The following is a 27,285-nucleotide window of genomic DNA, read 5'->3' on the forward strand; positions in this document are numbered from 1 at the left end:
TGTCTATTACTACTCCCAAATACTGGTAGTTGCTTACTAATTCGATGCATTCTTTTTCCGTTTGAGGGCATTCATCATTCTTTAAACAAATCTTTTGTTTTGTCGGTTTAAACTGTGGACTTCTGATATGCATCATTATTGTTTTTGATGCATTTATTATCAAGCCGTTGTCGTGACACCATCTAACTGCCATGTTGAATTCTTCTTGAATTATCTTTGTTGCCGTATAAAGAGAACTATGGCGAACAACAATAGCCGTATCATTACCAAAAGCGAAGGCGATACTCTATTTGAAGAGTCGTAGCAATTCGTTAGTGTAGAAGACAAACAAAATTGGACCCAGTTTAGTTCCCTGCGGAACTCCATATCTCATCAATTTTTTCTCAATCACAGCATCTTTGATTTTGACACAAAATGTTCTGTTTTGCAGATATTCTGTCAGCCAATCAGACATAGAGCCACGAATTTCAATTCTTCTTAGAGCTTCAATAAGATTTGAGTGATTTAATGTGTCAATATCTCTTATCTAATCTTTCTTTGACACAATTCGCAAACTCACCAAGTAACTTTCCTATATTTTTACCCTTCTGAAAATCGTACTGGCTTTTATGAATCAATGCATGTTTGTCAACAAAACCTTGCAACCTGTTGGCAATCACACCTTCCAAACATTTTTCAATAACTGGAAGAATTGATATAGGCTTATAGTTATTTATTTAGTCCTTTGCTCCTCCTTTGTAAATCGGCCTTACAACTGCTGTTTTTAAGGTAGATGGTTTTTGATTGAGTTATACTCAAATTAATTAATTTGCATAGAGTATTAGCAAAGACATTTATATAGCTTTTTATATCAATTGTTCTGATTCCATCAAATCCTGGAGCCTTATTTTCTCTCAGTGTATCTAGAATGTTTTCAATCTCAGTGAAATTAGTTGCATATGAAAATATTGAACTTTCCGCTGTGTCATTGATGTTGTTTGACGTTTTTATAATTCAGTTATGGGAGAGAAGAGAAAAACTGTACCAATTTCATTGATATAGTGTTGTCATCTCTGTTTTAAAAGTTTGTTTTTAATGTTTCGCCGATATTTATTTTCTTTCATCATATTTCATTATAAGACCCCATGTTTTTCTTCGAATCAGTCGTTAATTGTATAAACTTGTTCTTGCAATAGTTTGATTTTTGTACTGCTATGTGTTTATCGATTTCGTTACGTAGGGTTTTATACTCTTTTTCATACGCTAAATTTCTCCGATTATTTTTCCATCATCTATTGTTGTTGTTATCCATGGGTTGTTTTGTCTTTTTCGCTGGTATGTTGATTTTTTGTATATATTATCAAATTTTTAAAATAGTCTATTGTACATCCTTTCTGCATCTTCTTCATCCAAAACTTTTCTCCAATTTCTTTTCTAATGAGCTGGTTAACTCTTGATCTAGAGATGCATGAAGAAAATGGAATTTTTTTAATCTTCATTTTTCCATACTTTTCATAAAAGATAATTTTCGGTGATCGGTAATACCATTATCAATTACAGCTACATTTATTACGCTGTTAACTTTGTTAAGTAGTATATGGTCAATTAAAGTTTTGGTTCCATTTCTAGTATTTAGTTATTAGGTTCATTAATCCTTTTGATGCCTTTATGTCCAAATATTTATTCATATCTCCCATAACAATTAATGCATGTAAATGATCCGGATTTTCATCTCATTTCACCTAGGAGACTATGTTTAAGCTGGCTTGTTAATTAAAACAAAAATTAAATATATTTGAACGCTCCTACAACAAATATGTTCATGTGTGAAACCTGGAAAAATTGGGACCCACGTTGGGCGCCATCTGTAACGAAATCACATCTGTGTTTTACCTCAACATCCCTTAAAACCGTTAAATCCCCTAGCTGCAGAATCTAGAGGCTTATCCTGTCAGCAGGAAGGTGAGGGTGCCCAGATAAAGGCAACTTAGGATGCTTGCAGAAGCACAAGCTAACTCGCCGGAGGAGTGTTTCTCACTACCACTAATCTGGACGGTGTTACGATTCCATGCCAAGTAGAAAAAAACATGGGAACCCGAAAACGTTTAGCTGTATGCGGGGAGTAAGTGATTTGTATAGAGGAAAGAGGGTCGAAGATCGTGTTGACCCTCGGAGGATTTGCCCATCTATGGAAATCGCTTTACAACTATTTCTTCTAGTGACTTAACATTATTACCATTTCTCCTCTCATTTTGATATGATCTCCTGTTTGTTCTCGTTTCGAAAGTAGTTACGTTCGCACCGAGGATGTAGCTTCATTATTAGCGTCGATTCTCGATTCCGGAGGTCGTCATCGCAATAATTATCATTTTTATCAACTATTCGAAAGTTCATTCTACAGTAGACAGCATGGTCTTCTAGCTTCTTATACCATATCAGATTTGTCTTCTCAATTGTTTTCAATGCCAGAATTTTTGGCAGTCTTTCATTTGGCATATTCAAAACTTTTTTGATGTAATCAACATGACATTTAATAGTTTTGATGAAGAGCGGTGATAATCCTGTCTCAATTGAGATCATATAGTTTGGATTGGTTTTCGGTAGCATCTTTTAATGAAGAACATCTGACGTTTTCGACCGTATCAACTGTCTCCCCTCCTCATACCTGTGCTGAATACATCATAATAGATTCCGCCACTGCAACAAATACCGAATATCACATTGACTGGTTTAAGAAGCATTTCTTTCATGTTGCGGATATTGCACTTTTAGATTTAATCATAGCTTTTCTTTTAAGTTGAGTTTCCATATTAAGATTGCTGATTATGGTAAATCCTAGATATTTTTATACTTTAACAATCTCGATTGGTTCTCTGTCATAGTGCCATTTCTCATTCCTGGCTGTTCTACCCGATCCATTTCGGAATATCATCACATTTGCATTTTCTCAAATTGACTTTCAGATTCCATAACCGGTAATACACATTTAGTCTTTTAATCATCAACTGTAGGATTTCGGGCAAAAAGCAAGGCTTTGATAAGTGTCCTCGATATTTCAATTCCACCAGGAAGAAAATCAATTAGGTCCTTTATGAACAAGACAAAAAGACTTGGGCTTAAAAGGCAACCTTGCTTGACTCCCATCTTTGATGCGAAACTCTCCGACTTTTTGGTCCCATTCTATACCACTGCCATATTTTCGCCATAGATGCTTTCTAGTACCTGCCTAAATTTGTCTCGACATCCCATAATTGTAAAGCTTGAAGAATAGCTGCCTTCAAATCGGAAACAAATACGTAGATCTTCTTTTTTTGTTCAATAGAGGTTGCCCTATGCCTTGCAGCACAAAAATATTGTCGTTAGTCCAGTAGCCACATTTAAAACCTGCCTTGAATTCCCCAAGCATGCCATACAGTACGTAAAATAGGCTAACATATTTTTTAAGGATTGTAACCAAATCGTCTAAGAAAATAGACCTGTTCTCGTTCGTGTGACTTAAAACTATTTGCAGTTTCGTGACAAATAGATTAATCATTCTGAAGCCAACATTCGAAACAGTATTGCGAAAATAAGACCGGGTATGCTCGAAAAAGTGGTGCATGTTTGGACCGACTGGCATAAACATCGGGCCTGAAGTGCATTTGTCTTTAAATATTTTAGTTTTCTTAATAAATCTCAACGTGGTCCTATAGTTTTCTCCATCACTGTAATTTGGCATAAGTTATTTAATAATGAACAAAGTACAGGTCGTTATAAAACATGGATACCAATTTTTCTTTTTATTAGACATTCTAAGTATATTTAATATTTGTTTCTACCCGGTCACTTGGGCGTATACGTACTTTTTCAGGATATCAAAAATTAATAATGTTATCAAAATGAAATTGACTTTAATTATAATTAATAATTTCATTGCTCTTTTGTTATTATACAAAAAAGTTTGTTATTGAGACAAAGCTGTAAACAATAGCAAAGATTTTCTTAAAAATATATTCCTTATGATTTACTTTAAAAAAAAAGCTTTAATAGCAAATTATCAAAAATGCACCCTACCACTTAAAAACTTTACTTAGAAACATCTTTTGTCCTCTTTTTTCTCCTTCACTTCAAATTAAGTACCTACCCCGGTAAGTTTCAAATTTCAAACTCTGCTTTTGTATTTATTCACTCCTGCAGAGGTACCTGATGTCTGTCAATGTAGTTGAATAAAACTAAGAAAACAATAATTACAACTGTATACCTACCTATGTACCTTCCTATACAAAATTTTACTTACCAACAAGAAAATTTCCGAAGTTCCTAGAGTCGAGTTTCCTTGCTACTTATCCCAACCTTAAACTCTTACCTACCTATCAACAAAAATCCATAAAATTGCCTTTCAAGTTTTTCCCTCTTCTCCATAAAACTATATTCAGATCAGATTCAACCCCATTTAAATCACTCATCATGCACAGTACAGCACACACAACACACAACACAAAATACACAACAACACATAGCCATTCGAAAAATACAGAACAAAGATAAATTTATATTCTCGCACAAACAAATTCGCTCTAAAACAACAAACACACAATTCCAATTTGTCCCATACCCACCGACACACCGTCCCCCAATCGAAATCGTATCATGAATTTCCAACTGAAATTGCCTCCCATCCCACAACCCCCTTCACACGCACAAACAAACGTAAACTCTTCAACAAACATTTCACTGCAAGGGAAGGAAAACTCAATTCAATCATCATCCATTCATCCCCCTCGCATTCTTGCAATTTATTATTGTTTTCTCTCCATGCGTCGTCGTTCGGTGGGTCGGTCCGGTCGTCTCCAGAGCATTACTCACATTGCTTACGACTCCAAGTCCAAGAAGAAGAGGTCAACCGTCAACGTTAACGTTAACGTTAAAATGATAAAATAAAACCGAACACCAAAGCCCAAAGCCGAAGTTGAAGTTGAAGTCGTAGAAGAAACCGCTCTCAGCTAACAGCTCACAGCTATATTTGATATGAGATAGCGATTTAATGTAAATCAAAGAAAAACAAAAATAAATTAAAACAAAACAAGAAACCGAAACCGAAAACAAAAACAAAAATAAAAACAACATAAAAATATCTCGATTTGTGTGTATCAAACATTTTACGTGGTTTCCCATTCCCGTCCCGTTCGTCCGGATCCTTCCGTAATCGTCGTCGTCGCAGTCGTCGTCGTCGTAGTCGTCCGTCGTCGTCTAATTGTCATTCGTTATTTAGTCGGTGTATGCGCATCAGCATCTTACGGTATATTTCTAGTGTTCTTAAGTGTTTCTTTAGTTAGTTTCTTTTATTTTTGTGTTCGTCGTTTTCTTTCATTTTCTTTCGTTTTTCTTTTTTGAATTTTTTGAATATCGTTATTTATTCAATTTAATGTTTTTTCCGTTTCGACTGCACTTAAAAAAAATCAAGAATTAACAAAGCAAAAACAAAAACAACAAAAAAAGCGCGAAAACAAACAACATCAGCAGCAGCAGCAGGAGCAGAGGCGGCGGTAGCGGTAGTGGCAGAGCAGCAGCAGCGCAGCGTAGAGAAACGGAATGACCTTCGCGACCGCTACTCATTCCATTTACATTTTTTCCTCTTATTTGTTGTTGTTGTTTTTGTTGTAGTCATCGTCGTCGTCGTCGACGGAACAAACAAACATTTACCTCTTGCAAGAAGGGGGCGAGAGAGAGGAAAGGTAAATAAGTGCAGCTCCAAGACGAGCGAAGATACGAGAGAGAGAGAAAGAGAGATATTCAGCTATCTAATCTATGGAGTATGGACTGCTGAATGGCGTTGTCGTCGCTTCGGACGGTCGTCGTCGGTGAGGCGGTGCGGTGAGTCAATTGGACGTTAATTCGGTAAAGTGAAGTAAAGACGACGACGACGACGAGAAGAAGAAGGAAGGTAACGTAAACATCATAGCTAAAGGTGGCTCTTGGTTTATCGATTTGCTCTGCGCAGTTTGTCACACATTTTAACTGCCATCTCCCTCTCTCTGTGTTTGCATTAAGTGTTTGAGGGAGCATTGCAAGGTACGAACGAAGCGAAGCGAAGAATGTAGCCCGCAACAACCAACGCAACGGTGCAGAGGGAGAACAACAGACAGCAGAAACACAGTGTGTTTTATTGTTTTGTTTGAAGTCGTGAATTTGTGTTTGTGCTTGTTACATGGAAACGCGATTCGATTTAGAAGACGGAAAAACAAATTTCCATTCGTTTGCAAGTCAAGTCAACGCGATTGCGACCGCGAGAGAGGACAGAAGAAGGAGCAAATTGCTACCGCTCGCTGTCACTAGACTTAGACTGTCCGCCCTGCCCCGCCCGCTGTCACCAATTAACAACAAAGTCAAGTCATCACCGGTGATAAAACAAAAAAACATCAGAATCAGAATCAGACGACTATCAAACGAAACGCGTAAACACGATTAAATGCGTCGCAAGATTGTGAAATGTGAATTTTAAACTTTATTTGTTTATTATTTTTTGTTTTTCATTATTTGTCGTAAACAACAACTTTTAAAAAAACAACAACAACAGAAAGACTAAACTTTTTCGTATTTTTGTATTCGTATTTTTAATATGGAATGGTCAATGGACGATGCTTTGCAGTTGATCGAACAGTATCGTGTGCATCCGGAATTGTGGAACAGAGCTTATCCGAAGTACAAAGACAAACTGTGCAGATTCCGCGCGTGGTCGAATATTGCAGAGGCATTTGGTTGCAGCAAAGCAGAGGTGGAACGTAAAATGAATGTACTGCTGACGCAGTATCGGCGCGAAAAACATAAACTTTTGATGAAATTATACGAGGGTATCACGCCGGGACCCTCCAAGTGGTATGCATTTAAACGTTTCGAGTTTTTAGAGGGTGGTGGTGGCGCCGATGCATCATTGTCAATGGGGGTTAGCCGGAGGAAGAGTCGTGATATGAAATATTTTAATACGGTGAGTTGTTGTTTTGTTTTTGAGAATTTGTTTTAAAATGTATGAAAGAAGAAGTTTTGTTTAAGATGTGATTTTATTTCTTGTGTTGTTGTGTTGGCTGTGAATTTATTGTGTTGTTTCGACTTGATGAAGTTTAAAATATAACAGCAGCAGGTTAATATAAATAAAACGCTTTTGAGTTGACTTTTGTTTGTGATTAATTAGAAGCTGTTGTGTTTATAAGAGATTGATATACATAATTTAGAAATGGGAAGAAAAAACAGTGGGGTTTGAAAGTTATGTACGTATTACATTGTAGTTTAATTTAGAATGAATATTTTTAAAAGGATTTTAAAAAATTAAAAGCAAATCGAACGTTTTGAATCTTTTCGTTTCAGTTATTTAATCAGCCAGTGCAGTGAAAAGATTTTAAGTGATAAATGTTTGTTTTTTACACACATACAGTTGTGTTCAAAAAATAAGGAGTGCCTGTTCTTTTTAGATTAAATCGTGACTCAAAAGTTGTATAATTTTTTTAAATTTATTTTTTCTTCTGTACAAAATAGGTAATTCAGTGTTTTATTATTATGCTTAAAGACTACTTTGTTTAAAAAAAATAAGGTAGTAAAAACATGAATTGTATCAAAATAAAGCCAAAACGAATTGTTCAAAATAATAGGAGTAAACAAAATAAAGTGTAAAAAACTAAAAAAAAATATTCAGTATTGAGATTTTTTTGTCAGTATTTTGTGGAAAATCCTTTGTTTTTTATAATTGCTGAACATCTGCGTGGCATAGAGTTCACAAGGGCCTGACAACGCTCAACTGGAATTTGGTTCCATGTTTCCTCGACTGCGTCCCACGTCCCACTGCCTCGAATTCAAGGGTCTTCGTCGAGAAACACTCTTTTTCACATCTTTTTTTCACTGAGCTGGCCAGTCCATGACCTCAACCCCATTGACCTGAAACCATTCCTTGGCAGACTTACTGGTGTGTTTCGGGTCGTTGTCTTGTTGAAATACCCATTTAACCGGCATATTCCAACTCGCATAAGGCAGCATCACACTGGACATTATATCCACATAAACGCGCTGGTCCATCGTGCCAATGATTTGATGTATAGGGCCAACACCAGCATAAGAGAAACTGCCCCATGCCATCACTTAAGGAACTCCATGCTTAACCGTTTTATTGGTGTACCGAGGCTTAAACTCGGAATTTTCTAGACGTCGGACGTATCGCCTAGAGCCAGTTCTACCGAATAAAACAATTTTGGTTTCGTCAGTCCACAAAATGTTTCGCCATTTCTCTGCAGGCTAATTAGCATGGCTTCTTGCACATTTCAAACGAGCGGCTACATGTTTTTTTGTAAGCATCGGCACTTTTCGGACTGCGAGCGGAAAGATTGTGTTCCAACAATCGCCTTCTTATTGTTACGCTACTTACTGCCAGTCCTAGATCTTCCTGGATTATCTTGAGGACGCAAAAGGATCCTTTCGGCTGTATCGAACAATACGACGATCGTCATTTTCACTCGTTTCTCGTTTCCGTCCCCGGGTTTCGACTTTTTTTCATATTTTACAGCATTGGCGATCATTTGGTTTTCCTTCGTTTCGCAACTTTTGTATGATTTCCCTTTTTCTTCGGTGCAGTGCTTTCCTCGGCCCACTAAATAACCAAACTTGTTTAGATATTCGATATTCCAACTATTTAATATTCCTATTTTAATTTAGTTACTTACTGTTTATTTTTTTTAAGTTTTTGATTTTTTTTTTACGTACAATATAACTCACACTCTTATTATTTTGAATAGCCTGATTGAGAGTAAAGATCATTTGATCTCTTGTTACAAATGTAAGCGGGTATGAATTGCAAACCAGTTCATTGTTTTATCATCTTTAATGTCCCGTTATACTTACTGGTAGAGAAATGGGCTGATTACCAGCACTCCTATTATTTAGAACACAGCTGTAGATATTAAAATAGACACAGAGACAGTTGCTAAGAGTAAACCCAAATTAAAACAATAAAATCCATTAGAAGTAGTTTTAACAGTTATATACAAAATATTAAGACTCTCTTATACAAAATAACATGGGTTTTATTTTTGTTTTACTTGTTGATTGTTTGGAAATGAACCGTTTCTAAGGTAAGACTGTGTTTTTGGTGGACATTAACATAGAAACACATTAGAACACAGGCCTTCATATTTACCTAGTATCAAAAATATTAGTTTTTAATACTTTTTTTTTTACATTTATAAAACAATAAGTTCACTTGAGGAAGTAAATTTAAATTATATTAATAATGTTAACATTAACATTGCACCGGGGCGTAGTAAAAACATGAATTGTATCAAAATAAAGCCAAAACGAATTGTTCAAAATAATAGGAGTAAACAAAATAAAGTGTAAAAAACTAAAAAAAAATATTCAGTATTGAGATTTTTTTGTCAGTATTTTGTGGAAAATCCTTTGTTTTTTATCATTGCTGAACATCTGCGTGGCATAGAGTTCAAAAGGGCCTGACAACGCTCAACTGGAATTTGGTTCCATGTTTCCTCGACTGCGTCCCACGACTGCCTCGAATTCAAAGGTCTTCGTCGAGAAATACTCTTTTTCACATCTGCCCATACATTTTCTATGGGATTGAGGTCAGGCGACTGAGCTGGCCAGTCCATGACCTCAACCCCATTGACCTGAAACCATTCCTTGGCAGACTTACTGGTGTGTTTCGGATCGTTGTCTTGTTGAAATACCCATTTAACCGGCATATTCCAACTCGCATAAGGCAGCATCACACTGGACATTATATCCACATAAATGCGCTGGTCCATCGTACTAATGATTTGATATATGGGGCCAACACCAGCATAAATGAAACTGCCCCATGCCATCACTTTAGCAACTCCATGCTTAACCGTTTTAATGGTGTACCAAGGCTTAAACTCGGAATTTTCTGGTCGTCGGACGTATTGCCTAGAGCCAGTTCTACCGAATAAAACAATTTTGGTCTCGTCAGTTCACAAAATGTTTCGCCATTTCTCTGCAGGCTAATTAGCATGGCTTCTTGCAAATTTCAAACGAGCGGCTACATGTTTTTTTGTAAGCATCGGAACTTTTCGTGGACTGCGAGCGGAAAGATTGTGTTCCAACAATCGCCTTCTTATTGTTACGCTACTTACTGCCAGTCCTAGATCTTCTTGGATCATCTTAGAGGATGCAAAAGGATCCTTTCGGCTGTATCGAATAATACGACGATCGTCATTTTCACTCATTTCTAGTTTCCGTCCCCGGGTTTCGACTTTTTTTTCATATTTTACAGCATTGGCGATCATTTGGTTTTCCTTCGTTTCGCAACTTTTGTATGATTTCCCTTTTTCTTCGGTGCAGTGCTTTCCTCGGCCCACTAAATAACCAAACTTGTTTAGATATTCGATATTCCAACTATTTAATATTCCTATTTTAATTTAGTTACTTACTGTTTATTTTTTTTAAGTTTTTGATTTTTTTTTTACGTACACTCACACTCCTATTATTTTGAACACAGCTGTAGATATTAAAATAGACACAGAGACAGTTGCTAAGAGTAAAACCAAATTAAAACAATAAAATCCATTAGAAGTAGTTGTAACAATTATATACAAAATATTAAGACTCTCTTATATAAAAAACATGTGTTTTATTTTTGTTTTGCTTGTTTTTTGTTTGGAAATGAACAGTTTTTTAGGTAAGACTGTGTTTTTGGTGGACATTAAAATGGAAACAGACCTTAACATTTAACTAGTACGAAAAATATTAGTTTTTAATTTTTTTTTTTTACTTTTATAAAACAATAAATTCACTTTAGGAAGTAAATTTAAATTATTTTAATAATGTTAACATTAATTTTAAGGATAACATGGTTCACGGTATGCATTGTTTCCCAGAAGACAAAACTGTCATTTTAGTTCTACGAAGTGAGGGAAAATCTTTGAGGGAAAAAGCCACAATAATGAACAGGTTTCTCAAGCTGATTGCAAAAGCAACTGTGAGCCAAAAAACTGCTGGGAAAACCAAGCAAAACAAGCCCAAAGAAGGCTGAAAGATCATTTGAGCCGCAAAAAAGTGATCGTTACAAGTCTTTTGTAAGTTTGTAAAACAATCTACAGCTTCCAATATCTTCTAGAATTGTTCGTAGAAGACTTGTTGAAGTTTACTTGCTCAGAAGCTTTTGAAGAACGGTTTCCTTTGCAAGGAAACAAAAATATAACAACGCGGTTTAAATTCGCATACGATCTTTTTCATTGAAGTGGGCAAAAAGGATGCAAATGTGGGGGAATGCTTTGTGGATAGACGAAACAAAGATAAATTTGTTCGGAAGTGATGGCAGACAAACCGTTAGAAGGCTTCCTTTGAAACAACTAAATCCCAAACACATTCAGAAAACTGGCAAGAATTTTAGAGGCATTATCATACTTTGGGGTTAATTTGCATGCTATGGCGTTGGCTGCTGATTATTTGACTCAATGTACAGCAGATATCACACTGTAATTAAAGCTAAGGGCCAGGCTACCAGATATTAAAATAATTTTTAAATTCAGAATACCTTCGCATTAATTTTAATTTTGTTTAATGTGTGTATCTATTTTAATGTCCACGAAGTTGGTACCTTTTTTAAAAACGTTTGAATTTAAAATATTTTAAGTTATAATTTTTCTATAAATAATGTGTAATTTTAATTTGAAAAAAAAAAAAATAAGAAAATGAAGATCAAACTTTAAAAAAAATCTTTTTAAGTCAGTAAAAAATCAATTTTTAAAACTCTGTTTGATGTTTCTATTTTAATGTCCATATCTGTATACAGTTGTGGACAAAACTTTAGCACATTTGAAAAAGATAAGAAATATCGTTATTTTACTTGTATAACTTTGTTCTAAGCAACTTTTAATTTCATGTAGTCATTGACAACCATATTAAAACCTAAAAACTGTTACGTTTTGAGAAAACTTCATAAGTTTGAAATTCAAACTATTTTCAATTGGACATAAATTTAGCACATTTTAGTCCTAATACATTTCTTACAACCGTTTAGTTGAACAAACGTGCACTTTTCGATATAATCCGGTATTTTCTAATACCAACTTATTAAATAAATCAAAATGTACCTCAATAGTCACGGCAAAAGGACAATGGTGCTTAGAAGATAAACGAAAAATAATTTTGCAGATAAAAGACAAGGAAAGGACAGTTTCTGACATATCCAAGCTGTTGGAGTGCTCCAGAAAAACTGGTTTACAACGCGCTCAAGCATTTTTAAGAATTTGGAACTATTTAAAACAGAAGACAAAGTAATTAATCTTTTGTCAGCCAAGGTATCGTTTCAGAGCTCCAGTGCCATCCGCAACGAACTAAAAGACAATGATGATGTCAACATATCATCGAGGACAGTAAGACGCCGATTAAATGAAAACAATTAACGTGGTTGCGTTGCCCACCGAAAGCTACTCGTTTTAAAAAAAAAAAACCTAAATCCTTATTAGAGTTTGCAAAAAAAAAATTGAACAAACTAATCAGTTTTTGGAAAAACGTGCTTTGAAGTGACGAATCCAAATTCTGTCGGTTTGGTCCTGATGACGACGACGCGTGCAGTGCTTTTTGTTAGTGGTGTCTATTGGTTGGAATATTGCTGTTGTTGTTACAACATTATGCATGGCGTCTACATAATATGTAACACAACCTCGACATACTGTTAAAACGGTTAAACATGGTGGTTATGGTCTGGGCTGCATTTTTCTGTCACGGTGTTGGTCCTATAGTAAAAATTGACTCAACAATGAGCCAACATGTGGACATAAGTATCCTGGTTAACCATATGAATCCATTTTCAGAAGAATATTTACCACTTCTATCGAGATTTATGCATAATAATTATAGGTTAAGAATTGCTTAGATGTCAACAAAATTAACGTTCTCAAGTGGATAGCGCAATCACCCGAACTTAACCAAATTGAAAATTTATGGATTGATGTGGAAAAAAGAAAGCCGAAAAAATTGCAAGAATTATGGGAGTTCATTCAAGATGCATGACATTCCAATACAACGATATGTGGCATTGGCTGAAAGGTTGCCTAGAATCAGTGCAGTCATAAAAACAAAGGATTCCCTACCAAATACAGAATTTTAAGTTGGATACATTAAAAGTTTATTACTCAGTTTATGGGTTGAAAGAGGTCATCATTCCGAAAATTTGCTGGCAAAGTGGGGAGTGAGCCATCATGGAGATATTAACCTTTAGTTTTGTGAAAACTTCGGTAAAAGTTTGTACAACATCATCCAAAACTGTTAATTTAGAGGACGTTGTAAAGACTTTTTTCAATTAAAAAAATGTTAGAAAACAAGCATTGGATTTTTCAATTTCCGTTTAAAAGGCTAAAAACATTAGAGATTGGCTGATAAAAAAATATTCTGACTTCATATCACCGAAAAATAGATCAGGTGGAAGTCCAGGCCTTAATTCGCTGGATTAATTCGCTGATTTACAAGGGACAACTAAACATTGAGTTGTCCGTGCAGTAAACAATTTTCCAATGTGCTGTACGATCGACAATTACCCGTGATCGCAAAGTTAAGAAAATGGCGGCCATTTTGCATGCTCTCTTCTATGAAATGTAGCTAATGAAATCCGTAATAAATAATACGATAAAGTTTTTAAAAATATCAACAGTGTGAAGTTACAAAAACAAGAAGACACTTAATAACGTCGACAGATTCTTAGCCTGGACGAAACAAAAACTTTTGTTTGATTATAAAGTACAAATTTCAATAATTGAGGACCGCACATTTCCAGAAATTGGGTATAGAAATCTGAATAGCGATCGAAATTTCGAAATAATAGAAAAGGAATTATGGATGCATGAACTTATCTATGCTGTTGAAAAGCAAACACAATTTCTATGGTGATAAGCGTGTAGACTCATTTTTGGTCACTATTCAATCTTCAAGACAAACAAACTTAATATGAAACACTACCATTTGAAATGAAAAAATAAACTTCCCTATTCTTCATTTTCAGAAGCGTTGATGATATCAAAGTCAAAAATTATTCCCGACAAAACACTTTAGCAGAATATATTATAAAAATGCCTCTGAACTTATTGAAATGAATTTAAAGTTATCTTTAAGAAAGTCTATTCAACTAGAAACAAAATATCATCGGTTTACTTCGAAGTTATGTACCTTACAATGCTTCAATTATAAACTTAATAAAAAAAATACGTCTTACTACAAAACCTTATTCTAAAAACAATAGCGTCTGATTTCTACTCTTGGGCTCGGCTCTGGCTTTAAAACTGGCATTGGTTGCTAAACAAACATATCTATTCCAAAGTAGCCATGTCCCATTCAAGAAATAGTGAAATATTAGCTGTACAACGTTAAAATGGGTATCTTTTTCATTTTGGCACGTAACTAAAATTGAGCTCAAAATAAAAATCAGCACCAAAAATTAAAACTAAAAACGAATTTTTTCAAAACCATGAAAGTATAAGATTCGTTTTTTTTTTTAACCTCGCAAAGAGTCCAATGAAGACTAATAACTAATGAGAAATTCTGGAAGCTAAGTAAAATACATAAAAGATAAAAGTAAGAAAAGTATCTGCCGATGATCTTGGGAACCACTTCAAAAGTATTCCACACGAACACTTCAAAAACGCCACACCAACCTTTATATCACAACTTACATCATTTTCCAATGAAGTGTTTTCTAATGCTGATATACCTACATCATTGAAAAAAGCGGTAATATTCCCTATTCACAAGAAAGGAGACATTAATAATGTGGAAAATTATTGGGGCATATCATTTATGAACGTCATCTCAAAAGTGTTTTGTGGTATACTTGCTAACAGGCTTGAGACATTTGTTGAAACCAATAAAATCCTGACCAAATTCCAAGCTGGTTTCAGATAAAAAATATCCACCGTCCGTCGACCATATATTTGTGCTAACTTCCATCGTTAAAGCATTCCAAGCACGGAATAAGAAAGCTTATGCATTTTTCGTTGACTTTAAGTCTGCTACAAACTTTCCCAGCTGGTTCAACGTACTTGAAACGGATTCTGGTGTAAAACAAGGATGCTTTTTAAGTTCTCTTCTATTTGCACTTTTTATTAAAGATGTAGAAGCTCATCTACATGGAGGTCTCCACATTTCGGACTTGAAAGTAAATGTTCTTTTATATGCTGATGACCTGGTATTACTTACTGAGTCCTCTGAAAATCTCCAACTTATAATAAATCGCCTAGCTGATTATTGCGATAAATGGGGACTTGTCATTAATGTAGATAAATCAAAAATAATATTGTTCTCGAGATCTGCACGTAGCCACACTGCATACAATTGGCACTATAATGGAAACCCTGTAAGGTTACTAATGAATACAAGTACCTGGGAGTAATTTTTAATAAAACAATACATTATAAAAATCACGTTAATGTAATGAAGCCAAGACTTCACAGGGTTTGTTAAATCTAGCATATAGGAACATATTTTCAAACCAGCGAATAACAGGACTTTCAAAAATATTTAAAAATAGCGCCTTAAAATTAAAAGCAGACTAAATTTGAAAGGTTTTATCCTCATCATGATGACCGACTGACAAAAGGAATGGCACTTTATGAGCTAAGAAACGAGGACTGGCGAATGTCTCTATGGAAAGCTCTAGGAAACGCGTGTGGAGAAACAATATCGTTGAATCCATCAAATTTGAATCATGCTAAAGAGGTTTTCTACAAAATGATACGAAACTATGAAGATTTGCAACGCGATGCTTCTATGGAGGAAGCTCGAAAATCACAAAGCAGGATTCTTTACTCACAACTGAACCTGTATCTCATTGAATCAAACTACTTTAATGATTCACTGAATTACAGTCAAATATCCTTAATACTTAAAACAAGGATCACCATACAACGGCAGTTTTAATCAGGTTTGCACGCTTTGTGATTTGAAAGCAAAGGAAGATTGCTTCCACTTTATTAGTATATGTCCCGTTTTTTCTGCCTACAGAAATGCAACCTTTGGAAAAAAATCTCTGACGCTGCAAGAAACAGTAGAAGTGTTAAACAATTTCGAATGGAAAGCACTCTTTTCCTTTTTGAAAACCATTTATACATATAATATGTAAATTATATCCGAATGTGTTTAAATGTATTTAATTTCAATTTTTGTTTATCATTTAAACCTAAAAAATTTTAAACAATGTACCAAAAGCAACGAAACAATAAATGAATGAATTATTTACTTACTGACTTACATAAAAGACTTAAACTCTTTCTATAGAAGATAAACATTATTACATAATTATAATACAATTGTTGTTAAGGATAACTGGTTTCTTCACCTTAACCTTAAACACAGTATTATGGATTCTTATGATTTCTTAAGAGACTGTATATTACAAAAGCTTGCCCCGTTGAAAAAATTATAAGGACAAATTCAAATTCAAGACAATAAAATCCTGGGGAAAAGTTTTATTTGATTTTTGCTTCAGACAACAAGCTCATGTAATTTTGTTGAAAATTCTGATTATTACTCTCAATAATGAACCTCTTAAAAAACTCTCCAACATCAAAAGTAACATTTATTACACTTACGAGAACTGACTAACGCTTCAACAACAAGTTTTGAAAATTTTGCAGTTTGCAAAACTAAAGTATTTTTGGCTGGTCATCTTTGGGAAGCCCCGTTTCGTTCGACATGGGTTGGATACACTAGCTCCAAAGCAAAAATGCTCAAAACGAAATCTCCAACATTAAATCCCCAAATCAAAATTCCCAAATCTAAAATCTTAAAAACCAAATTAGGCATCTACAAAACCAAAATCCATTAAGATCCACCATACTTGAAATATGGTAAATCCATGCAAGGACTTATGATAAGTAGAATGATGACCAGGGCTTGGACTTCTAATTAAAAATCTCGAAAAAAACGAAGCAGATTCGAAATTTGCGACGTATATATTTATAAATTAAAGAAGCGGTAATTTTATAAGAAAATGTTTTTTAACAAAAAGTTTTTCAAAAAATAACCAATCATTAATTTAAAATAAAATTAAATCGCAATCAAGAACTCGAAAACAGACACATTATCACATTAATAAGATTAAGATTCTGAATCTAACGAAGTAAATCTACTTCTTTAAAAATTAAATTATTTTTAAGAAAATGATGAAAACCAACAGTCATTTACGGCAATTTAGATTTGGGGATTTCGTTTGTGGATTATGTACTTGGGTATTATGTCGGTATCCCGTTCCCCAATAGTGAAAATAGTGGAAAAATGTGAGCTGTTGGGACAAGTTATTGATGTCAATAATCAAACCCATATGCATCGCTTAAAACTTTGTAACTGATACAATACAATGTCTTGACGAAAACATGATGATCATAACCAAATATTCATAAAATTAAAGTTTTTGAAGTATTTGTGATTCTAACTCTTAATGGCTGTTTTTCTTTGCTCTATAATCATACCTGCAGATTTAAAATTTTCTTAAAAAATGCTTTTTCTTTTTTTTTTAGAAGAATCGAAGAATTTAAGTGAACACATGAAGTGTTGATATCATTCAAATTCTTTGTGCTTTAAAAAATTGTATGTCAAACTCTTTTAGTGCCAAGACTTTAAAACTTAAGTTATCATACTGCCAAAGATATAATAATAAAAAATCATAAATCAAACTTACAGATTATCAAAAAATGCAGGATAAAACTTCTAACCCAAAGACGGATTTTTTTTAGTTTAGTTTATTTCATCAAACAGAGTACAACTCTTACAGATTACTTTCAAAAGTTAATATAATAATTCAATTAAATATACATAAGTATGTTATTTACAAAAATAATAATAAATAATAATGGTAGCAATAGATAAATTTTAATTACAAAACAGATTGCGATAACAAAGCAAACATAACATTTTTTTTAAAAACATCTCTTGAAATATCAGAAAAAATATCTATAACCTCAACAACAGAATTCGTTTCTATTATACAACGTGCAAACGGTTCGTTTCTACTATAATTTCTTCTATGAAAAGTCTCTCGCAAATGAAAATCAGAGCGGAGTGTCCTTGATGGAAAGTAAAAAAGTATTCGTTCTAATAAAAAAGAACATTTGATACGATTGCTTATTAAATCTTTTACAAACATTATTGAAAAATATTTTCTCCTTACTTCAAGCGTTTGAATGTCAATAAGCAGGCATCTAGATGGATAATATGGTACTTCTATATTCCAATTTAATTTATAGAAAGCATAACTAGTGCAATATATAATGGTTTGAGAGTGTAGGGATCGGAAAAATCCCTAGAGTTTCTCCTGATAAACCATAGCATCCCAATAGCTTTACTGATTATGTAATCAATATGCTTACTAAACGAAAGCTTTTCATCCAATATAACTCCCAAATCCTTTTTTGCCGTAACCCTATCTAAACTCGTATTGTTGATAGTATAATCAAATATGATAGGTGTTTTTTTTATGGCATGCAAGGCTCTGACATTTGGCAACATTCAGGAACAACTTGTTACATTCACACCATTCAGCCAGTTTATTGATATCCTCTTGTAGAGACAGACAGTCTGTAGAAGATTTTATGAGCCGGAAAATCTTGACATCATCGGCATACATAAGATACTTCGAGTATTTAAAATTTACCGGAATGACATTTATAAATAGGATAAATAACAAAGGGCCAATATGACTTCCTTGCGGAACACCTGAAGTTACATCAATACTTTTGGATTTAAACTTTCCCAATTTTACAAATTGAACCCGATTATTTAAATAGGAAGAAATATATTTTATGAAATTAGAATGGAAACCTAGTTTTGAAAGCTTAAAAATTAGTATACTATGATTAACCCAACAAAAGCTTTTGCAAAATCTGTGAAAATAATATCGGTCTGTAAACTATTTTCGAACCCGCAGAGTACAGATTCGCATAGCAATGAAAGGTTTGTAGCAGTAGATCTACCAGAAACAAAACCATGTTGGTATTCGGATATTAAATCCTTAACAAAAAAAAATAATTTTTTACAGACAAGCATTTAGAAAATTTTTGGGATCACTGATAATTTGCAGATAGGCCTATAATTGGTCACATTTTGCTTCGAGCCAGAGTTAAATATTGGAGTTATATAAGAGATCTTCCAACAGTCCAAAAACTGGCCACTTTTTAAAGAAAGACTGGTTGAAAATCAAGCTGTGCGGTAATGCCAAAGAACCAGCGCAGTTTTTTTGTGCAACAGGGGCTATGTTATCTGGCCCAGCACTTTTATTTACATCAAGGCTAGCTAGAGCTTCAAAAACATCAGAAACAGTTAAGTCTAAACTTCCAATATCAATAGCATAAGATGGCGAAAAATCAGGGGGTTCACAAGGAGCAGAAGGCAAATAAACAGATTTAAAATAATCGGCAAATAAATCGCATATAACGTTCATATCACTAGATACACAATTGGAGTACTTCATACAGTTTGGAATCCCTAAAGACTTTCTTTTAATATTTATAAATTTCCAGAAGTGTTTCGAATCTTTTCTTATTTTTGACTCAGCAGAGAGAATAAAATTATTAAAAAGAAAGCTATTAAAACAGTCATATTCAAGGTGGCACTGAATGTATTTCTGCTTAAGGGCCAGATTATCTTTTGTTGTTTTATAAGCTTTATATGCTTTATTTTTTCTATTTTTCAGATGAGATAATCTTCTGTTAAACCAGGGTGGGTTTGAATTGGGTTTAACTATTTTTTTAGGAATATACATATCAAAAGTTTCATGTAGATACATTGCAAATTTTTCAAACGCATGTTCAAGGCTTAAATTAATCAAGTTATTATCCCAAGGAATTGACAACAAATAGTTATTGATTTCAACAAAGTTTGCACGTTTATAATCAAAATAAAATTCTGGTACATCAATTGTATCTTTTATATAAGTGAAAAACTTGCACTCTACAGTAAGGCAAATATGGTGAATTGAGTTTTTTATAGCAGGAAAATCAGTATTATCGATATAAGCTTCGAACTCTTTATCCACAAAAATTAAGTCTAATATACGATTTAAATTATTATGAAAGTTATTAACATGAATTAAGTTAAATTGACTATAAAAATCTATCACTGACGATTCTATTTCAGTATGAACATTAAATGGGACTAAATACTAATCATCCAAATCTGGTTCCCAGCTTATTTCACCAAGATTGAAATCTCCTAAAACCATAACATGATCATTTTGACTTAAGTTATTAAGACTGATTGACAGTTAAACATATGCAAATCATATAACTCCAATGAACTTCCTGGTCGAATATAACTTACGCTAACAAATAAGTTCAAGTTCCTATTTAAATTAATTTTAAATTAAGTTATACCACAAACAACAAACGTCCTGCATCTCGTGTTTCACATAAGGGTCCCTTTTAACCATAAAGAAACTATTATTTTGTCTACATTTATAAACACAGCCAATTTAAATTTAAAAATGACAAATGATAAATGAGGAATCTCAAGGGAATTTTTAAATATTTTTCTGCTTAAAATGATTGTTCGAAATGAATATCACTTGACCAAAAATCAGATGCAAATGTTGGCATAATTATTCAAATTATTGCGTTCAAAAAGATTTCACATGCCATTCGATTATGTTTAATAAAAACCTTTACTTAAATTAATCAAGGCCTTTAAGTTTTTAAAGTTCTTTCTTATTCATATCTTGATCTAACTTAACTTTATACGTTACTACTTCTGTACCAAACTTCAGACTCAAAAACTTGTACAGACGACTTACAGACCCACACGACTTGGAGGTTAGGACACTGAAGTCGTCAATAAAAAATGTCAATTTTTTGATTAAGGAGAACTACAGGCTATCAATTAACAAGTACTGGGACCGCAAGATCCGGTCAGTTAATTCGAGCGACCCTAGTATGTTCCCTAAAATCAACAAGATATTCAGAAAAAAGAACGACAATGACCTTCCGAGTCTGAAACTCCAAAGAACTGAAGAGAACATAGACGTACTCAGGACAGCGCAAATAGATCCAGAAGAAGCCATCTTTGACGATGACTTTTACATTATTGAAAATCCGAAGGAAAAAGTGGAGGCGGTGGGAGCTGCTTTCCAGCAAGTGTACAAGGTGAATGTTAGCATTCGCCCCAACCACGACCTGGAAAACAGAGCCCTACTTAATCACTTTTACCTTCGAAATGATATGACACAATGGTGATCTGAGAACAGCGGTTTCATGCGGTTCAATGACGATTCCTTGGCAAATGCCATAATCGCCTAGCAAACGGGACCAAGTCCCTTGTTAGTGACGAAGGTTGAGCTTCAGCTCATCTTTAATTCAATAAAAAACAAAAAGTCAGCAGGTGTCGATGGTATATCCAATGTTGTACTAAAATATTTACCAATGGAAGCAATTGACATTTACACCACACTCTTCAACAATGCACTGAATAATGCATATTATCCAATGCATTGGAAAACCGCTGTGGTTCATCCTCTCCCGAAAAGGGAAAAGACAGCTCCAACCCGTCAAATCTTCGGTCGTTAAATCTGCTTCCGAGCATCAGCAAAGTTTTCGAAAAGATCATCAAGTGGACTGCGGACAACAAAATAATTCCGGATAAACAGTTCGGGTTCAAGGCGGGTCATGACATAATTCATGCTGCGTCTAAACTCGTTTCTGATATCCAATGGAATAAATCAAAACAACAATGCACAGGTGCTGTTCTAGTTGATTTGGAAAAGGCCTTTGACACCGTATGGTTAAAGGGATCTTTACCTAAAACTGAGCAGGCTTGACGGAAAGTTATAGGTTATTAGAATTCTCTTGCAGCGTGATTTCGACAAGATTCAGCGATATTGCGACGACTGGAAACTGAAAATAAATGTCCAGAATCCGGAGACAATTCTGTTTCGGACTCCGTTGGGTGGGGCCATGAGGGATACGTGTAAGAATTGGCGCAAGATGGTCATAGTTGATCTTCACGGGCAGCCATTAGCGAGCAAAAGTGTAGTGAAGTACCTCGGTATCTGGTTAGATCAGTATTTATATTTCGACAGACATATAAATGCTGCTCTGACCAGGGCCAGAGGAGCCTTCGCTCTGATGAAACGAATGTTTTTTAGCAGTCGGCTTGACCCCAGAGTGAAGGTAATTTGATACATGGCCCTCATACGGCCAATGATCGTTTATGGATGAACTGTGTGGTTCAACGTTGCTCCTTCCCAGATGGAGAAGTTTCGGGTGTTCGAGCGACGCTGTTCCGGTTTATATCGAACAGCCGAATCTTCTTATGTGCATTACTATTCCAACGAGGTCCTATTAAACGGGGCTCGAATCAACAGAATTGACAATTTCGTGATAAAACTCGTTCGAGGTCACATTGCAAGAGTTATGTCTTCGACCAACAATTTAATTTTCGGGCATTTTATCCGAACGACGAGTTTTTTGAAAGTGCACGCTTGAGCGGCTTCATTCCACCAGAGGCATTCCTCTTTTTAGACAAATGCGGTCTGATACAGGATAGATTGGCAGTTCCGTTAATCTACCACGTAAGAAGAAGAACCGTGGATAGGCGACTTCAATATAATCGGGACGTCATGACACAAGGCGGAGCAGAGCTCATTCGGTTCAGTAGGGCTGCGTCCGAACGGGACCGAACTGATAGGGTGAAGCAGGAGAACCAGTTTTGGTGGCTTCAATCGGCACTTGATAGTGGGTAGTCGGGATGGGGTTTTAAGCCTTTGCCGGCTTACATACTTGTTTCATAGTTTTAGGGTTTAACAACAAAATATGAAAAACAAAAATGTTAGATATTTCGATCTGATGCTGTGGTTGTTCTAGTTTTATGTAGTTTATAGGTAGAATATTTAGTTTAAGTTAGCTTTAAGTTTTATATTAAGGACCTTATTTTAAGTAGTTTTTAGTAAAAAAAAAAGGATCTTGATATTAGTTTTTTTTTCAAAATTTTCTAATAAATACAAAATAAATACAATTCAAATTAAAGTAAAATAGATCTTAGGGCCGAAAGGCATTAGTATTAAGTATTTTTGTTTAACTTAGAGTGACCGTATGGGACCATTAAGTTAGTTGTTGGTAATGGATAATTAGGCTAGTTTTATGAATTTTTGTCTAGCTTTAAGATAGGTTAAAGATTGAGTTAATAAAAATGAATTAAAACAAAAAAAAAATCTTATCATACAAAGGTGATTTTAACCACGGGTACAGCTTTATGAAATGTAATTTTTTTAAGACGTGTAGTTTTAAACCAAACTGAGCGTAAATAAAGTGGCTGTCAAAAAGACCAACTGGCAATCATTCTTCATCAGGTCTTTTTGACAGCTGTCATTTTATTTATTCTCAGTTTTGTTTACCATTTCATAATAAATAAACTTACTCCTCAATAACGTTTTTCAAACCGTGTAAATTTATTACCCAAAGTATTTTTAGTTTGGTTCACACGACGCGACACATTGCGCTCTGCGTCCAATATTCGGTCGACGTATAGAGTCGCAATCGTGCGATTTAACATCGCTGGAGTATTTTGTGTTGGGTTAGGTGAGGTTATTTGTCTACGGATATAAGTCTGAGGCGATAGACGTCTTGCAAGAAAATATTCTGAGCATTAATATTGACATATGGCCTCGAATTTCTGTAAAAAGTGGTCGAAAACTGTGCTTCTCAGCTGGAATTATTCAGTCTACAAACTTCATTTTTAAAAATATAAAATGGCAAACCCACATCTTTATAATAAAGCTACATTATTGGCCATATCATTAAATTGTATTAATTTTATTTAAAACCACACGTCTAAAAAACACCCTATATTTAGAGTAGATAATTGATAACACGTTATATCATTATAATAATACTATAGTTTTTAGGTGACTTTTAAAAAACGAAATATTCCTTATAATAAATTTTTAAAGTAATAAAACCTTTAATCATTTCTTGTTTTTTTTTTCAGATGGGACTAGGTTTGCCTTTACTTATAGCCAATAGCCAAAGTCTCACCGGATGGAATGGTGGTGGTCCTTTTTCGCCACCTAACGATAGGAAGAACCTCTGTCCCATACCAATTGGTTTTCCCAACGTCCAAAACACATCCGATCTACTCAACTCACGCAACAATCCCTTCAATCACACCCAAACTCAGAAAAACGAAAATACCACCGAGACCATTGAAATCGATGAAAAGGACGACGACGAGCGCCAGACAACACCAGCCGCTACTGCCAGTCGCGATACCACATCAGCTGCATCTGTAGGAGGAGGTGGAGGTGGAGCTGGTAATTTTTCAGCTCAACAAGATAATGATGAAGAACTCGAAATCAAACAGGAAATGTCCGATTTCGCACATCACCCGCCCTTAGGTCGCTCCGATTCGCATCGATCGTACAACAGTTCGCCGGACGATAACAGAACCGAAAACGATGACTTTGCCCAGGACCTTCGCGTGAGTGCAGCAGCACAAGGCATCGATTTTAGTCGTTACACGCTGGCCCGTGGTCTGTTGCAACAATCGGAACGATATGATACCAATTGTTCTCCCCCGCCACCACCACTTCCAACCATGTCCTCACGAAAGCAACAGACCAATCAAATGCACTCGAATGCCCAACAACAATCGGGGATGACAACATCGGGAAATGGCAACGAACAGGACGATTGTGACTATGTTGGCTCGAATGTTTCCATAAAGCTACGTTCAATGGAGCGCACTCAAAGGATAATCGCCGAAAAACTCATCAGCGAGGTATTGTTTTATGGGCAAATTGCTGAACTCGAAAAGACTGCTAAAATACAACCCAAGTGAGTTGTGGAGTGGATTGGATGGAAATGTGTGTAATAAAGAAATATACATACATACATATGTTTAAAACTGTGATGACTCTGGATGGAGAACAGAGCGAGGATGGTTTGGTCAGCTCTGGAATTGTAGGTTGATTCCTTCCAAAACTCTCGCTTGTCCATAATAAATTTTATTTTATTTTATTGTAGTTAATATTTTCTTTTTTTTTTTGTTACCTATTATGTAAACATTATGCTTTTTGTAAGACTGTTGCATTTAATTTTAAAATGAAAATAAAATTAGAGTAGGTACATAAAATGTATGTACATAATATAGATATTGTATGTATAGGCCTCTGAAATTTAAGACGACTGTAGAATACGTAATATGTTTGTATGTACATGTAAAGTTATTTAATACAATTATTACCAACAATCAGAAATTGATTAAATAATAATATGGTTTTGTTATATGGGTTTGTGTTATTATGTTTTTTTTCATATTTATGAATTTATTTGTATGCTTAGATGTTACAGTGGGTGCAAAATTAAACAAAAAGTTAGAGATAGGTAAGTCAAAGTTGTAGTTTTAACATAAGTTCTAACCCGGAGAGAGCAAAGTTTAAAAAAAGAACCCAATATTAATGTGTCTTAAATGAAAAAAATTGCGTATACGCCCAAGTGTACCAAATGCATAAACATAGAAAGTGGCGCAGTCATACGTGCATTAAAATAAGTAAAACTCTATATCATTTGTTTAACAATACAAAACGCGAAATATGGCGATTTTGGCTTCTGGAATCCCGTAAATGTTTTAATAAGTTTAATAATGTTGGGTTTGTTTAAATTTGTTTATTATTTAGTTGTTTATTGATTTTTATGAAAATAATGCAAATAATTGCAGAAGAAGTCGACACGGCGAAGTGTGCAATATGAAGCTGTTATCAGCAGAAAACCGGAGAAGACACTAAAAAGAGCCATTAACCCACCTCTACGACATGGGATCACTGCTGTCGTTTTTGCTACTATAGTAGTATTTTACTCCTTTTGAGAGTCAACTGATACTCTAAGCTACAGAAGAAAACTACTCCCCAAAATAAAACGCAAGACATTTTTATTTGGTTCACAATAAAAACCAAACTTTAAAATATAATGCCGAGACTTGCACATCTCTGATTGCATTTACCCACAATTTTCATATGTGAGCCTTATAAAAAATAAAAATGAAATTCACTCGAGGTAGAAACGGTGAATGCTTTACTATATGCTAAGGAACTTCTTAAAAATAATTTTACCGAAAATTGGGAGCCATCGAAAACCTTAATCGAGAGTTACAAAAAATTGGATTAGTTGCTAGTTATAGCTATCATTGGTTTTAATCATTGAAAAAAAAACCTTGGAATTTTTTGACAGGTCGTTTATATGTTCACAGACAGAAATCTTTCAGTGGAACTTTGTAAAATTGGTTAACAAATCAGTGGAACGATTCGTTTCAGTTTTAAACACAAAAGTATCAACTGTTGAGGAAAATGAAAGTTTTTATTTGAAAAAACAAAAAGTTATGAATTGAAAATCTTTTTTATTTATTTTAACTGTATTATTTTAAACTGTTGGGTTTTGAGCAGTGAAAGCAAACAGTTGCCATGACATAAGATCATTCTATTTATCTGTTTTCGGAAAATTTACATTCGCAGTAGATCAATTAACTTTGAATTTTGACATTAATCATGTGGCTTTTGTAAAAGAAATATGTGACTGTTAACAGTCGAATTGTTTTTTCCTGGCAACCGTTTATTTAAAAAATATGATTTAAAATTGAACCAGCATAAAAGTATTCATATGTATATGCGTTTCGCCCTGATTAAATGGTTGGGCTCGGATTATATGGAATCTCGATTAATTCGGGAAAATATGCGTCAAGACAAGGTGTCATGGTCATCTTCTGATGGGCCCAACCATTACATCAGAGTGAAACGCATATATGAACACTTTTATGCTGGTTCAATTTTAAACCATATTTTTTAAATTAATCATGTGCTTGTTGTTTTTTGTTTTACTAATCAATTTAAGAAAATACTACCCAGAACGACAAAAAAGTACTACTCTTGAAACTTTTTAAACAATAGCATTGCATGGGATCCAAGGGTATCCCATCATTTTTGTTTATTTCTGTGGGATTAATACTCAGTGAACGAAATCCAATTTTCTAATAATTTTGTGTGTTTTGGCATTTGGTCCATTTGCAACTATAACCACTATAGAATATCTATAAAATAATTTTTTTTAAATACATATACCAAAAAACAACTTCTTTAGTTTGGCTTTTGAACATAATTCACCAAAGTGTTTCTTTCAGAAAATTCAAAGATAGATGAGTGAATTTCGCGACTTCTGCTTTCTGTTGTTGAAGTTTACGGGATCATTGTTTTTACCAATAAATTCTTTACCACAAAGTGTTTTGGCACGTATCCTTTGTTTTTGCCGCTTTTTCCCAAAGCCAAGTCCCCAAATTGTGAAAAAGTTA

General features: G+C 34.4%; 1 protein-coding gene across 1 annotated transcript; it reads left to right on the plus strand.

Moving 5' to 3' along the window:
* Positions 1–4,791: 4,791 nt before the first annotated feature.
* LOC129950269 (uncharacterized) lies at positions 4,792–25,234 on the plus strand. Its single transcript, XM_056062151.1, has 2 exons — positions 4,792–6,943; positions 23,938–25,234. The coding sequence occupies exons 1-2, from the start codon at positions 6,578–6,580 to the stop codon at positions 24,784–24,786; spliced, it is 1,215 nt and encodes a 404-aa protein (XP_055918126.1). The 5' UTR covers positions 4,792–6,577; the 3' UTR covers positions 24,787–25,234.
* Positions 25,235–27,285: the final 2,051 nt, after the last annotated feature.

This window comes from Eupeodes corollae, chromosome 3, assembly GCF_945859685.1.
Source record: "Eupeodes corollae chromosome 3, idEupCoro1.1, whole genome shotgun sequence".
Lineage (NCBI taxonomy): Eukaryota > Metazoa > Arthropoda > Insecta > Diptera > Syrphidae > Eupeodes > Eupeodes corollae.

Bases quoted from the DNA above. Each gene is read 5' to 3' on its own strand.
- LOC129950269 (XM_056062151.1), top strand. From the start codon at position 6,578: ATGGAATGGTCAATGGACGATGCTTTGCAGTTGATCGAACAGTATCGT. The intron at 6,944-23,937 runs GTGAGTTGTTGT...TTTTTTTTTCAG, and splicing joins ATATGAAATATTTTAATACG to ATGGGACTAGGTTTGCCTTT.